Here is a 15,586-nt window from a genome sequence, read left to right as displayed (position 1 = left end):
AATTATTTATTATATTAGTTATTAGTAGTATGTAAGTGTGTAAATTTATGTATTGTTTGTTGTAATTGCGATTTCCCGTCTCTCATGTATTGTTGTGTGCTATCGTTAAAGTTACCTGGCAGAGATCACTTTTAGTGATAAGGTCGCCTTTTGGTTTTAATTTTTTTTTAATTATATTTGTAATTTCTCCTTTACTACGCACGAAAGATGTTTAAATTAAATTAAAATTAAATTCTCTAAACTGAGTAGGTACTGGTGATAATGTTTAGTTATCCTAGTTACTTATTCCATATAGATCCAGCCTTATCTATTTTATATACGCCTGATATTATTTTGAAATACTTTACTGAGGTTTGGGTTCCAACTACAAGGTGTCGAAGTTGTCTGGTGGGAGGCTTCGGCCTTGGCTAGTTACCACCCTACCAACAAAGATGAGCCGCTAAGCAAATTAGCGTTCCGGTATAATGTAACGTAGAAACCCATTAGGTATAGTTTAAATATAACTGTCATACTCCCGAACAGTTTAGCCCGCTACCATCTTAGACTGCATAATCACTTACCACCAGGTGAGTTTGCAGTCGAGAGCTTATTTGTAGGGCAATAAAAGAGTTGCAAATTACAATCCAGCAAGCATCTGAAAACGCAGCGTTTATAGACAGCATGTATTCGCTGGACCCAGTCATATAGGAGTGAGGAAATCTTTAAGTACTACCTAGTGTTTTTTGTTACTGAGCTCGTCAGCGGAAGAATAACCGCCAGCCGCTATGCTTTTTCCGGTCTGAAGGTGGTTGCCGGTAAATAACACCTATACACCATGGAGGACGTGTTCCTTGCACGTTCTGCGAAGTGTTGCTTGGTTATAATCTATCTATACTTATAATAAAACTGTAACTGGAAGATTTCTGTACATTTAATAAATTTTGAAAATTTTGACCCGGGGATACTTTATAATCGATACTGAGTCCAAAACAGATATTTATTTAATTTTTATCTGTCTGTCTGTCTGTCCGGGCATCACGTGAAAACTACTGAACAGATTCAAATAAAATTTGGTATAGAGGTAGTTCATATTCCGGGTCAACATATAGGCTACTTGATATCCCGATAAACAATGTTTTTAGTTTTCTCCGGGAAATAGGATGAAAACTTTTATCAATTTTACTTAATATCTCCGTTAAATTTGCATCGATTTTAATCATTCTTTATTTATTTGAAAATGTATACTATCAAACATGTATTGTATTATTTAATAAGGATCTGATAAATATTGTCGGAGATAAAGAACATAACTCTTTACAAATAACTAAATATAAATAAATATACTACGACGATACACACATCGCCATCTAGCCCCAAAGTAAGCGTAGCTTGTGTTATGGGTACTGAGATAGCTGATAATAATTTTTTTATGAATATAATACACATAAATACTTATAATATACAGATAAACACCCAGACACTGAAAAACATTCATGTACACACAAACACTCTCCAGTTGTGGGAATCGAACCCACGGCCTTGGACTCAGAAAGCACGGTCGCTGCCCACTGCGCCACTCGGCCGTCAACTGTTAGTCTCAAGGCATATGCGACAGGGATCGAATGCATGCGTATCATCCTACTAATATTATAAATGCGAAAGATTGTAAGGATGGATGTATCAACTAAAATACCACGTAAAATAATAGTAGTTACATAACTACCCATGATGATTATGATGTTAGCATTAGATATATTCTAGCTTCTCGATTGACTCTTACGCGGACGAAGTCGCGGGGGTCCGCTAGTATTACTTTAAAAAGGGATACCTCATTTCGCATTAAATAAATGATTGATTATAGCTCCCTTAAATGTTCTAGTTTGAGTGAGTTTAAAAATCACAGTACATAATTTCCACGCTATCGAAGTCGCGGGAAATAATATTTCATAACGATGGTGCGGTATCGAGACTAGTTTAATTTCTAATTAGTTATGTTCACGTTATAAAAGCATCCGATCTTTGCCGTAATTAAGCTTCGATCGCCTCAAATGTAAAAAGTGGGCGGACAACATGAGTTATTTATGTTTTCTTTTCCGATACAATTAAAATTAAAAAGTGGACTAATCAGGTGCTTTCCAATAACGATGTGATGAAACTAGATATGAAAGCTAAATCATTTTTCTTCATTTCTTATTTAACACCTTTGGGGGTAGGTTTGGTTCGCAAAACTGTGATAAAAATCGCAAACATTTATTTATTTTAAATTAAAAGCGCAAGTAAACTTTTCACAGCTTGAAGAATTGCAGATTTCCATACGAACTTAAAGCCATATTTAACCTACTCGGGGATAGACTTCAAAAAATCCTTTCTTAGTGTTCAGTTAAGTCTATAAAAAACCTACTGTCAAATTTCCAGCTGTACAGATATCAACATTCAAAGCTGTACAGTGATATCTCAGTCAGTCACGACTTTGAGTATCGATGTGATGAAACATGATATAAAAGCTCAATAATTTTTCGTCGTCATTGGTCAATAGACATCAGCACCAGTTTACAGCTGGTAAAAGTTCTAGTAAACGCCATTACATCCCGTTCTCGGGCTTCATCAGGGTAAACAGTTAAAAATATCACCATTCAGGTTTTGAAGGTGATAGCCCAGTGACTAAGGCTCCGGTTTTCCTTTCGTGGAGACCGAGTACGAGCCCGGCGCGCACCACTGTATTTTCGGAGTTATGTGCGTTTTTAATTTAAGCAATTTAAATATAACTAGCTTTAATCGGTGAAGGAAATCATACAGAAGAGCATGCCTGAGAGTTCTTCGATAATGTTCTCAACAGCGTGTAAAGACCAATCCGCACTTGGCCAGCGTGATAGACTACGGCCTAAACCCTTCTCATTCTGAGAGGAGACCCGTGGCCTGTAGTGGGCTGGTAATAGGTTGATCATGATGATTACCATTCAGGTGGTAATCATCATGGACGACGTAAGTACGTAAGACGTACCGCCAAGCGATTTCGCGTTTCTATACGATGGCGCGTAGAAACCGTATAATGGGTTTAATATTAATACCTCTAACAGGCAGTTAACATCTTAGACTGCATCACCACTTACGCTTACCATCAGGTAAGATAAGCAAGGGCTAACTTGTAGTCGAATAATAATAAAAAAGATAGGAAGATAAAACAAAACTCAAGTAGTACTAGCATGTAGTACGCCTTAACTTACACACTCCATACAATCCATACACATGATTTCAATTACAAATGGCGCTACATCGAGCGTCGTCTGCATTGTTTGTCAAATGGGTTCCGTAATGGTTTCGATTAATTTCCGCAAATACCTTTGCTGTAGACCTTTCCAGAAATGTCGTGCATTAGGCAGAGCCAGATACTGTGCTTACCTAGAATTGAAATCCTGTAGAATTTTCCAGGGGTAATATCGTGTCAATTTTTACGAAAGGTACATAAAGTTTCGTTACATTTTTTCATCCTATTTTATAAATATGCATAAACAAAACTAGCTATGTATCTGTGTGGTGACATTAGATCTGAATATAGTTGTCAACACCCCTCCTCTCCCCTCGGGTGTCGCATAAGACTAAAGGAATATTACGGTGAACGGCCAGCAGCATCCTCTGTACTACTGCTACCATTTACTGGAATCTCCAAACCGTCTGGTGATCCAAAACCTCCTGCTCGGAGAAGTCTTTATTCCAGCATTGGACTGTTATGGCTATTGATAATGAATGTCCAATAACAGTGAAATATTTAAGATTACTATAGAGGTACAGACTTTTGTTTATTATGTAGAAATATAAATATATTTATATATGCAATTTTACTTGATTTTCACTTTCTGGACTTCCTGTGTCGGCTGTTATAAATATCCCGTCCCGCAACTCATAGGAAAAAATATATCTATATCCCTATTCTATGTATCGATATTATTCTCTTGCAAATTCCTTTTGGGATAAAAGGAAATACCTATGCACCTAAATTATATTCAGAGTATAGTCGCGTCGGTCAACTTAAACTCGCTGAATTAGCATTGTTCTAAAGTGCAGCATACCGGTGGACCTGCAGATGAAGGTAACAATTACTTGAGCCATTGACATGAGTGTCGCTGCCGGCGGGCGGCGGTTGCGCAGGCGGCGGACAGGCGCACGCGCAGGTAGACCAAACGGGAGTGACGCAGAAAGCTATAACGGATCTCTCGCTCACAACACGTGGTGGGGCTGCAAAGTGCGAGGAGGCGCGGGCATGTTTACCGCCGACCGCCTGTGCTACATTTTTATTTAGTTTGTAACCGTTCTTCGCCGTGGAAGCACTGCCGTTTAGCGGTATTTGTGAATCTCTTGTTTTTCGATAATAAAGTACAACAGATGAGTGACAAGGTGGAAATACTTAGCAAAGATTATCAGCGCTATAGCACCAGCCGGCTCTGGCATGGGTGGGCGTAGGATAATCAAAGCTGCGGCTCTGCTCATAACTTTAGGATACTGCAGTTTGCTTGTTTATCAAGGCGGAGTGAATTACAACGTCCAAGAAAGTCGGTCAGTGCAAGTGGCTGATTTACCTATAGAGCCTGTGACAAAAACCAGTATTCTGGACAGTGGTCAGAGCAAGAACATAACATTGGATGACATTTTCATAAGTGTAAAGACAACTAAGTTTTATCAATATTCAAGACTGCCTATTATCTTGAAGACATGGTTTCAATTGGCAAAAAAACAGGTGAGCTTTTATGATTATTTTCGTGCATGATTATATTTCGCGCCAAATTTCTAGGATACTTTAAAAGCAAAGCTCTATTAATCAAGACACACGATAAGTGTGGCAGCCAAGTTCCAGCCAAGAATAAGGAACTGGCGACGTAGACGAACCATTCAGATATCCATTACTTAACAAGATTCTTCTTCTTCTTGCCAAGTAGACACAAAATGTATTCTTCTTCACTCTTATCTATTGAACGTCAACTGACTTTCAACTCCTTTGCATACATCAAGATGGATTTGTACGTATTTGTCTGCATCTTTTTAAATATACCTTTATGTAAAACACTTGCATATGAACGGATACGAAGGTTGGTGCAACGTTACCTACCTAGGTATATAATTTAAATGCTTTGTTAAACAAACCAGTTTATTTTCTCGTTATGGTAGAACAGATGTTGTCAAAGATGCATTGAAGTTATTTGATTTACGTAGGTATATTGTTCTTATTAATCGTAGGTAGATACAGTCTGAGCTTCACCCACGCAATTTTCCATATTTGGCAGCTGATCTTGGAAACGCTCAATTACCGTGGACTGGGTCGCCTCTACTTGGTATGCCCACCAATTTAGTGATTGAGTGGTTTTATTCTCTTCCCCTATATCTTGCCATACGCCTGCACGGCTAGCATAGGCAGGAGACAATTACATCCCCAAGGGGATGGGGGGGGATATATATTTATCTTCTCCCACAACTTTATTATTTCTCAGAGCACTGGCAAACAAGTGGATAGGTATATAATATCCAAATAATATATGTGAAATAATAAACGGTGTAAACTTCCCCTATTCCATATTCCCGTGCGCTGGTGGACACGTTAATTATACCCCTTGTCAGGGGATATAATTTTTGTCTCCTGCCCGTGCTAGCCCTGCAGGAGGCATAGTTAACCTAGAGTAGGTAGGTATTTACTTGTTACGTACCGAATATTTTAGAATTCTTCATTATTAATGAACAAAACACTATTAAAGTTTGTAACCTTAGAATTAAGAACATACAGAAACCGTATACACGAATATTTTCGAAGCATCTAAAACCATTCCACTTCAGTACTGACTTTCGAACAGGCAGTTAGTCACTTCACACATAAGAAAGTTCTAAACGTTCTAAAATCATTTCGCGAGAGTGAAGTGATATGGGCGCGGGGCGTTTTCACTGTTTTGGCCACAATGCTCTGCAAGCAATAAAGACTGAATGAGGGTTTTGTATATTACACCAGATGGAAGGTGCCTAACCTATGTCCTTATTACCCTGTCAAGATACCTATCCTATGAAGGTTAACGTAGCTTGAATGATAAATTGATTTATTAGGAAGGTAGGGTACGTGGTTTAGTATGAAATTATTACCGATGCAAAATCTGATTTCTCGCCTGCGTATTCTTGCTACCGATATTTCAGAAACCGTAACCAGAATTGATCAAAATTAGTTAAAAACGTTAACGTTATGTCTGAACCGATAGGTAGGATCTACACACTTATTCAATTTTGTTTCATTCTAATGACGTCTTCATTTTCTCATCTTTTATTATCGCACCATCGTCCGATACCCTCGTCCCATTTGAGAAAACATCTGCTAAAACATGTTCTTTGCAAAACCTGATATCTAAATTGTTCGTCGAACACGTATTTTTTAACAAAACTCGTATTAGATGTTTTTGTCGTTTTTAAAGCTTAGAAAATTATGTTTAATAGTTCTTTTCAAAGTATTTTTTTAAACCGAGTAACAAAATAATCTAGGTAATAGGAATAATTTTAAAAATAAAATATACCAACATAATAATTCTTATTATAGACATGAGATTTGTAATTTCAGTTTTCTTCTTATTGCGCTCAGTGAATTATCTTGGCTTCTGAAACCTGCAGTATTATCTATGCCATTAAAACATACAAATTTTGAAGCTCCTGCGGCAAGTCGGGTGGGGTAACACGCATCAACATTATCAATTATAGGTAGTAAGAGGGTATTGGCTAACACAATCTTTGTCTTAATCGGCAAAAGATTCTTCCAACGCCTTAGGTAACCGATAGTATCAAAAAATTTCCGCCCAACCTTTGTAACCTGTGGTGACCATGAAAAGGAGCTATCCTTAATAAGACCAAGGTTTTTAACCGTACCTCAGTAAGGTAAAGCTACACCGTCATAATAAAATGCCGGTAGATCATTGAGTCGTGTCAGTAGCTCGGGACTACCAATGACGATTACCTGGGGGCTTAGCAGGATTTACCGCAAGCCCAAAGGATTTGCATAAACTACATATGTTGTTCACGTCTGAATTAAGCTTGGAGGTAACAGAGGAAATTCAGCCTTGAGAGACTGTCCTGGTCATCACGTGGGCGTTGTGGCTCGCTCGGAAAACTTCACTCCTCCCTGAACGTTGGGTGTGATGGAGATGCTAAAGAAAGTTTTCCCACAAAATTTTACACACCCAGGTGTGTAAAATTTTTTTCACTACCTTTTTTCTCCCTCGGGTAGCTTTTAATACTAGAATAAAACATTAGATCACTCGTTCAACATTTAGGTAACCGGCTTAGCCTATTATTATGAAGAAGAAGAAACACGTTATTACATTAAGGAGTATACAGTAAACAATGTAGACATGCGAAGGCGGCCTTATTGCTGTAAGCGACAGGCAACCTTTGTAGAAAGTACTACAGCAAGAGAACGGGATAGTGACAAGAGTGTTTTGATATATACATAAATACCAAAAATGTATATTGTATACAAATACATAGACCATTTAAATAAATAAACGTAATATATAAATTTAAATATACATAATAAATAAAAGTAGATTTTAATACATAATTTACAAATAATAATAAAGCAACAACTTCTTGTGCTATCACACAAAGAGAGGTAGTAGTCCTTCAGACGACTCTAAAATATAGGAAGGGAATTACTTCCACGGATTTCAGAAGGCAGATTATTTCATAGCATAAATATTAGTGTAGATTATAATCGCTGTTACCTACCTAAGAATTTATGAGACCGTAAATCTTGTTATATCGATGAGATTAGTCCAATAAGACCAATTTTAATACAAATTCCTAATTATAAACACTGCATTAATCCGTAAAAGCAAGTACTATGAAACTAAAAACTTATCTATTCGAAAATATCTAATATTCGAGGTAAGTTTTCACTTGCTCTTCAGTTTATGAATAATAACTATGTTTTCATTGTTATAAATTGTGATTAACATTCAGGCTATTTGTATTCCAAACGGTTCCAAGAAGAAGCCAACAATAAACTCAGTGGGGTATTCATAAAGTCTTACCTACGTACGATGCTTCGATAGACGGCTTAATGTTTTTCTTTCAAGTAATTGAACGATGAACTTATTATTCAGATGATTTAGACAAGCGCTCCACACAACGACACAAACATCGTTATTACAGATAAATATTCAGAGGCTGCATTAATTTCACCGTTAGAGGCTGACTCGTTAATCGTATCTCGTTTCCCGAATAGGTACCAACAAGACCAATTTTATTTTATCTTATACTAAAAAGACCAACAACTGTGCCCGCATTCATTCACAATTGGATAATCCTTTATCGTTATAGAAATTCATGTTTTGATCACTGTAGTTGGTTTCTTTTAAGTTTCCATAGTTCTTTAACTTAAACTATCTAGATTGTAATTGGTGCTAATTTAAACTTCGCTAGACTGACATTGGTGCTTATGTTGTCGTTAACAAATATCTAAGCTAAGCTAACTAGTCTAAAAATAGTACCATCCTTTTAATCAAAGACTTGTCAGTTGTTGTGTTTTAGTTAGGTTTAAACGCTTAAAGACAATAAACAGTACGTATAAACAGTTCAAACAACAAAAATTTTAGTAGGCTTCTATAATAGCCAATTTCATAGAAAGTGAAACAAAATTTTGTAATCATTAAAAACTATTCAAATTATTTCCCACCTTAAGTCTAAACCGGTACGTATTGAATGTATTATGTATTAGTGAAAAGCACTTACGGCTCGTTTTTTAATATTTACATTCAAACTAATTTTAAATTAAACTTTTATTAACTCGATTTTAGCCATTATTCGCATCTAAATTTATTCGACCGGCCGATATTTTTAGGAAGTTTCATTACCCTCGTTCTACTACCATGACTAAGCTAATCATCATCATTTTCACTGTACTAAATAATTTAATAATAACTAGAAGGTATCATAAGCTCTGTTAAGTAACTATTGCATTGTCTTTTTATAAAATCAAACTTAATTTTATTATCAGTAAGTACCAACAGGAGAAATACTGGAAGTAATATTATAACTGCAGTAGAGAGTACGGTGCCGAGGTCAGTCATGAACCGCTCGTTTAGCTAGTTTCCTGAATCTGGAGCGTGCATAATCGACCGTTAATCCGGCCGAAGGACCAACATAAATAACTATTGTACATCAAAGGCCCTGCGCTCGCGCAGCGCGTGGCACGAAGGCGCGCGCCGGCCACGTGACCGGATTGTTGCCTTGCTTTCCCCTTTTTGTATCAGAAGCTCTCGGTGCGGCTTATCGATTTTGATTTATGTAGTACAACTTAGTTAATATAATGTTTATTCAGTGGAATAATTTAAAAAATATTTTCTTTGCTCTCTTAATCTCTCTCATGCGTTTTAATATCAACGCATGAGAGAGATCAAGTTATATATTTATAATACTTTTGTCCCAATAAAGCATGTAAGATTTTTTTAACATTCTGTTAACAAAAGCGGCAGGTTATTTCAACTATTCAGGATGGATTCAGGGTTCGTATTTTAAAACATAGAAATGTCGTTCTATAAAAGGTTTCATAAAGTAGGTACCAAGGACTTTTCTTATCGCAGTAGTTTTGGTATTTTTATCTCACCTCTCCGATTCCAAGAAGTCGATAGCTTTGTTTACACATACTTCCGGTGCAACCCGAAGCTTATGTTGTGTTAACCAACGTTCTAATTAGCTAATGCATCAGCATAATCTGTATTAATTACATTAAAGGTACACATGAAGAGTTGGGATCCTTAATTTTTATTTCTTGTATGTTTAAGAAACTTATACGGTGCGTTCTTTTTTACAATAACATTTATTATCCTATATATATTATTATTAAACTCTTTATTTGTATACCACAACATTTAAAATATAACAAAAACAGAAACATCGAAAGAAGTAGTAATACAAAAGGCGGCCTTATCGCTTAATAGCGATCTCTGCCAGGCAACCTTAGAATTAGGAAAAAAAAAGAAGAGGAGAATAGACTGCTGGTGGTACAAATATTAAAATACATACATGCAAATAACTACATGCCAATACATAAACTAGTGTGCACAAATAGATAAAAAGTAAATAATATAATAAATAAATAAATATAAAAATAAACTAATATATATAATAACAACACTTACATAATTAAATACTTTAACATACAATAAATGAGTAAGTACATATATACATACTATTAAAAGTCGTTAACAATATAATGGGCCTTAACTGCTCTTTTAAATATCGCCAGTGATTTGGATCGTCGTATGCTCAATGGAAGCGCATTCCACAATTCCACAGCTCGTACGCTAAACGAACGCTTATAAAATTTTGTCTTATGATAAGGCATACACAGCGTCAGCGCACGGCACGATCTTACACCAGATTGCTCACCATGAAAAGTGAACTTCTCTTTTAAATACGAGGGAGTATTTAGATGAAATAACACACAGTACAGAAGAGAAAGTACATGCATATCCCGGCGACGACGAATAGGAAGCCACTTGAGTTTTTGTCGAAATACGGAAACATGGTCATATTTGCGAAGGCCAAATATGAACCGAATAGCCAGATTTTGAAGACGCTCAAGTTTATTAAGCTGATCCTCGGTCAGATTAAGAAAGCTTGCATCCGCATAATCGAGAATAGATAGAAAAAGAGAATGTGCTAGCATAACTTTGGTCGGAATTGGAAGAAATGATTGCAGCCTTCGCAACGAGCTCATCGCCACAAACACTTTCTGACTCAGCTCTTTGACATGCACTGTCCATGACAATTCCCGGTCGAGGTATACACCAAGATCTTTCACAGAGTCACAAAAAGGAATAGCGATGCCATTATAAATAACAGAAGGAATGCTCAGCCAATCAACCCTCGCGATCATTCCTGAGCTACCAATAACGATAGCTTTTGATTTTGCAGGATTGACCTTTAGCCCATATTGCCTGCTCCACTCAGAAATTGCAGCCATATCATTATTTATAGCTGCAATAGCAGAACCAAGATTTTGAAGGGTAGATGAGCGATATATTTGGATATCATCTGCATACATGTGATAGAGAGAAGAGATGTTTTGAGTAATAGAGTTAATGAAAATAGAAAAAAGTAAAGGAGATAACACGCCACCCTGAGGTACCCCAGCCGCTACATCACACCAAGACGAAAAGGACTCGTCAATCTGAATGCGCTGTCGACGGCCATTGAGGTAACTCCGAAACCAGTCTATTACTGATGGAGATATGTTAATAGAGCGTAAAAGACTAAGCAAGATGTCAAAGTCAACTGTATTAAAGGCATTGCTAAAGTCAAGCAGAATAAGAATTGTTAGCTGCTTGTTATCCATCGCCCATCGAATATCATCAGTTACTTTAGCAAGAGCAGTAGCCGTACTATGACCAGGACGAAAGCCAGATTGCAAAGAACTGAGAAGGTTATTCTTATTAAGAAAGAGACTAAGTTGTTGAGATACGAGTTTTTCAAGAACTTTTGAGAGAAATGGTAATATAGAAATGGGGCGAAAATCAGAAAACGATGAAGGGTTGTTTTTTTTAGGTAGAGGAATAATCTGAGCAAACTTCCATTCTTCAGGGAATTTGCTACAGAGAATGGAAGAGTTTAAGATATGGGTTAGAATAGGGGAAACAACGTCAAGAATTGGAATGATCATATTACGGGTAATGCTATCTACACCAACAGCATTCGATGCAATGGATATTATGCTCTTCTTAACATCGCATTCAGTAAAAGACTCGAAGGTAAATGGTAAAAAGTTAGGAGTTGAGTGGGAAGAAAGAATACTAAGAGTACGTTCTTTATCGGAACTATTAATTGTATCAGAAGTAGAAAAATGTTTATTTAGGAGTTCGATATCAACGTTAATAGAAGATCTATGAGATGATTTACCAACTCCAAGAGACTCAAGAAACTTCCAGGTTTTAGCAGTGTCACCACTTTCAACAGACTTATGAATATGGCGTCGTTGAGCATCCCTACACAATGTATTACAGCGATTCCGTGCTTTATGATATTTTTCCCGGTTAGCGTCAGTATTATTTGTTTTGTATTTATATTTCGCCGCAATCTTTTTGTCCATTAAAATTTTTATCTCTTCTGATAACCAAGGCGCCGGTAGATGTTTCAGCTTGATTGGTCTTAACGGAGCATGCGTATCGTAGAGTTGCGTTATCAGGGAATTAAATATCTCAATTTTGCGGTCAACTGAGTCAACAGCTGCGATAGCCGCCCAGTCCAGATGACTAGCATCATCACACAAGCGACGGCTGTCAATTCCTCCAAAGTTACGCCGCAGAAGTACCCTCGATTTTGCTTTAAGTGGACGTATTTTATATGAAAGATAAATCAAATCATGATAAGAAAATGCATCGGCAGGACACTGGCCATGCTTAAAGACGAAATCCGGAGAAGATACCATAATAAGGTCAAGAAGAGAAGGAGTACAACCAGGAGAATAATGCGTAGCAGCAAGGGGCAGGACAGACAAATTACAGGATTCCACTGTAGTCAAAAATTTCTTGCTGCGATAATCATTTTTGAGTAAACAAGTATTAAAATCTCCAAAAATAATGGAGTGGCTATAAAGAGGAACTTCTTTCTCTAATAAGGATTCAAATGAACGAAAGTAATCAGAAACGTATGGTGGACAATAGAACACTCCAAGAAGAATTTTGGTATGGGAAATAAGAACTTCAACAAGTAGGTGCTCAGCAGCATCAGGTAAGGGGGGTTGTGAAGACATACTAATAACAGTAAAAGGAATATAAGAACGCAAGTAGATCGCTACTCCACCACCCCCCTTACCAACACGGTCATTGCGAATAAGCCTAAAACCTGGCAGCGAATAAGAGGTAGAAGGTAAACAAGTTTTAAGCCAAGACTCAGACACTAGTATAGCATGTATGTTACGGGAATCAAAAGATGCAAGCATATCAGGATAATGAGCTGGGATATATATATTTATATATATATATTTTATTCTCCTAAACATTACCTAATACCAGCGGAGAATATCAATTAACTGCGTTTCTTGTTAATAAATTTTATGACGTGTTTTCACTGATTTCTCCGACGTTTCTTGACCAATTTACGATTTATTTTTAACTTTAAGCTTTCTATTAAAATTTATGAAAGATTTTAATAAATTTTCAATATAATACGTAGTTGCAATTGTAAGCAAGTCAAATTGGTAAAATCAACGATCGATATCGGTGGTTGAAATCGATTATTGTAAAATACGCCCAAATTTATTAATAGTCGTTGTACTTGTGATGTCTACTAACCAAAAATATAAAAATATCAAATTAGGTTAACACAACCAATTTTTTTGCTTTTAAAAGTATTTTAGATTGTTTACTAATTTTAGCCTATATTTGGAAAGTAGAAGATTGCTTTACAACAAAACATGGCATAACGTTACGCTCTAACATATTTTGAAAGGTGAAAAAAATAACGTATTGTATTCCAACGCTAAGTCATTGTTATTTGTAAGGGCCTTAATAAGGTAAAACCCTTTATCAAATGTTCATAAACCATAAAAGTAATCCTATAGCCGAAACACCAACGTCAATTCCATAAATCCTCAATAAATCACAATCACGAAGGCTGTCCCGGCTATTCGATGACAGATCTCTTTTTTCGGTTGCTTCTTTAAATAATACCTAACCAATTTTTTTCGACTTCCATAAAAATATATCTTTTCTCGTTCAGATAAGCTACGTGATTTTGTTTTCGTATCATTACCTTGTCAATGTAAACATAGTTGAAATTATAGAAAAGGGCGTAGGTAGGTACTTCTTTTAGCGCGTAATCATTTTTTTTTGTGCCGGATTAAACGGTACACAGATTCTGCATTAGTCAAACTTGATGTAGGGTTTTCTCGACACACTTTTGTATTAATATTATAAAATATGAATTATCTCCGATGATCATTAAAGTTTTACCTGCTCTGAAAACTGCATTAGGTACAAGGTTTAAAAACATAATATTGTTGTGTGTTATAATAGAACTACACATTAGTTATGGTCTGCAGGTAATTTAGGAATTATGAAAGTACTTATCAAAGTTACTTACTGTGATAGAGTGCATCCGAACATAGTGCGTATAGTGTAGGTAGGTACTAAAGTGAGCCTTGCTACTACCATCACTTTAAGTAGTATTAGTACAATATTGTTGACGTTTTGTTTGAGAATTATAGTCTTTATATTTAGGACGTCAATTTAAGTTTCATTTAAGTTTTGAATAATTTTTTTTTTCTGTTATCCTGCCACGTATAACTTTAGTACCTTCAAGTCAAGAGTGAATAGGCTTTTTATAGGCAAGCGTGATCCAACCTAGACCTCACCATTGCTTTCCAACGGACATGATTGTCGTCAAGCGCGGGCCGTTTTATATCGTTAATAAAAAAATTCAAAAAAGTTTAGAGCGAATGTAGAATGTGAAAGAGATCGGTATCACGACGCAAAGCAAACCAATTTCAAGCAAACACAAAATCTTCGACATCTGTTTAAATTCATATTACTTATTAAGTTCTTATAAATAGGGGGATTGAAAATGTCCTTAAATTATTATCCCTGAGCAATTTTTTAAAAATAATAATCGAACTTTGCTGGACTAACATTTGTTGTTTACCCAAGTTGGCAAAGTAATACGATCTCTTGTGGTAAAAGTTAACGTTGGAAAGTTTTGAATATAAGCTTGATCATGAGCAAACTTCGGTACCCCATCGATGTAAATTGGGTTGCCATATCTACCGAGGATAATTTACAGACCGCCCAACTTTAGGGTAATTAAAAACTATATGCATAATAAATCATAGGTTTATTTGAGTAATGCCGCCTCGATTCAGTGGTTAGCATGTTTAACTGAAAAATTCGGAGTCCTGGGTTCGAATCCAGCTCGGGCCAAAATCAGCTTATAGTTTGAAACATAGCGTTATCCAAAAGCGATACGAAGCGGAAATAATTCTGTTGATAATGAGAAAAATGTATTAATTAGTTACCTACGCAGAATTTAGTTATGTTTTTCTTTTCCCCGCGGCATACCTACCTTACCTTTCCGTTAAAACGTCTTTTAAGCCGTTGCAACGATTAGCAATCATTGTTAAATTTCAAAAACATATGTAAGAATAGATGTTTTAAATTTAACATAGTAATTTAAGAAGGTCATACCTACCTACTATGGTAGGTACGACCGTCTTAAATTATTATGTTCTTTATATGTACTCTTATGATTTCACACGCCTTGAAATATAAATAAGTTATAACTTAGCATTAAAAATAAAAAAGTTGTTGAAAAGTAAAATTGTCTACTTTTGCACATACTTTATTACTAGCTTACTTATAATCATATTATTTATTGCTGAACACAAATCGCTAATGTGAATTATTAAAATGATAATTTTATTCGAGACATGTCGTAGATTTCCTCTGAACAACACCTGCGACTATAAATAAATAATTAATATCGTAAAGCTTTGCACTTTATTAAACATGACTCGCTATTCGCAACAAAGTATGTTTGTTGTAGCAATTGCAATAAGTACCGTGTACCTAGTATAGCTACGTAAAAAGTAGGGTGT

The 15,586-nt window shown here is 36.0% G+C and overlaps 1 protein-coding gene across 1 annotated transcript in view; it reads left to right on the top strand.

Moving 5' to 3' along the window:
* Window positions 1-4,269: 4,269 nt before the first annotated feature.
* Window positions 4,270-15,586, top strand: part of LOC120624694 (fringe glycosyltransferase) — a 28,470-nt gene continuing 17,153 nt past the window's right edge. The window contains 2 exon segments of the mRNA XM_039891370.1: window positions 4,270-4,404; window positions 4,406-4,711. Of these exon segments, the coding sequence (XP_039747304.1) occupies window positions 4,360-4,404; window positions 4,406-4,711 (351 nt within the window). The 5' untranslated portion in view covers window positions 4,270-4,359.

The sequence above is a fragment of the Pararge aegeria genome, chromosome 6 (genome assembly GCF_905163445.1).
Source record: "Pararge aegeria chromosome 6, ilParAegt1.1, whole genome shotgun sequence".
Lineage (NCBI taxonomy): Eukaryota > Metazoa > Arthropoda > Insecta > Lepidoptera > Nymphalidae > Pararge > Pararge aegeria.
The sequence above is the reverse complement of the archived record's forward strand: the minus strand, read 5'-3'. Positions and strand labels throughout refer to the sequence as shown.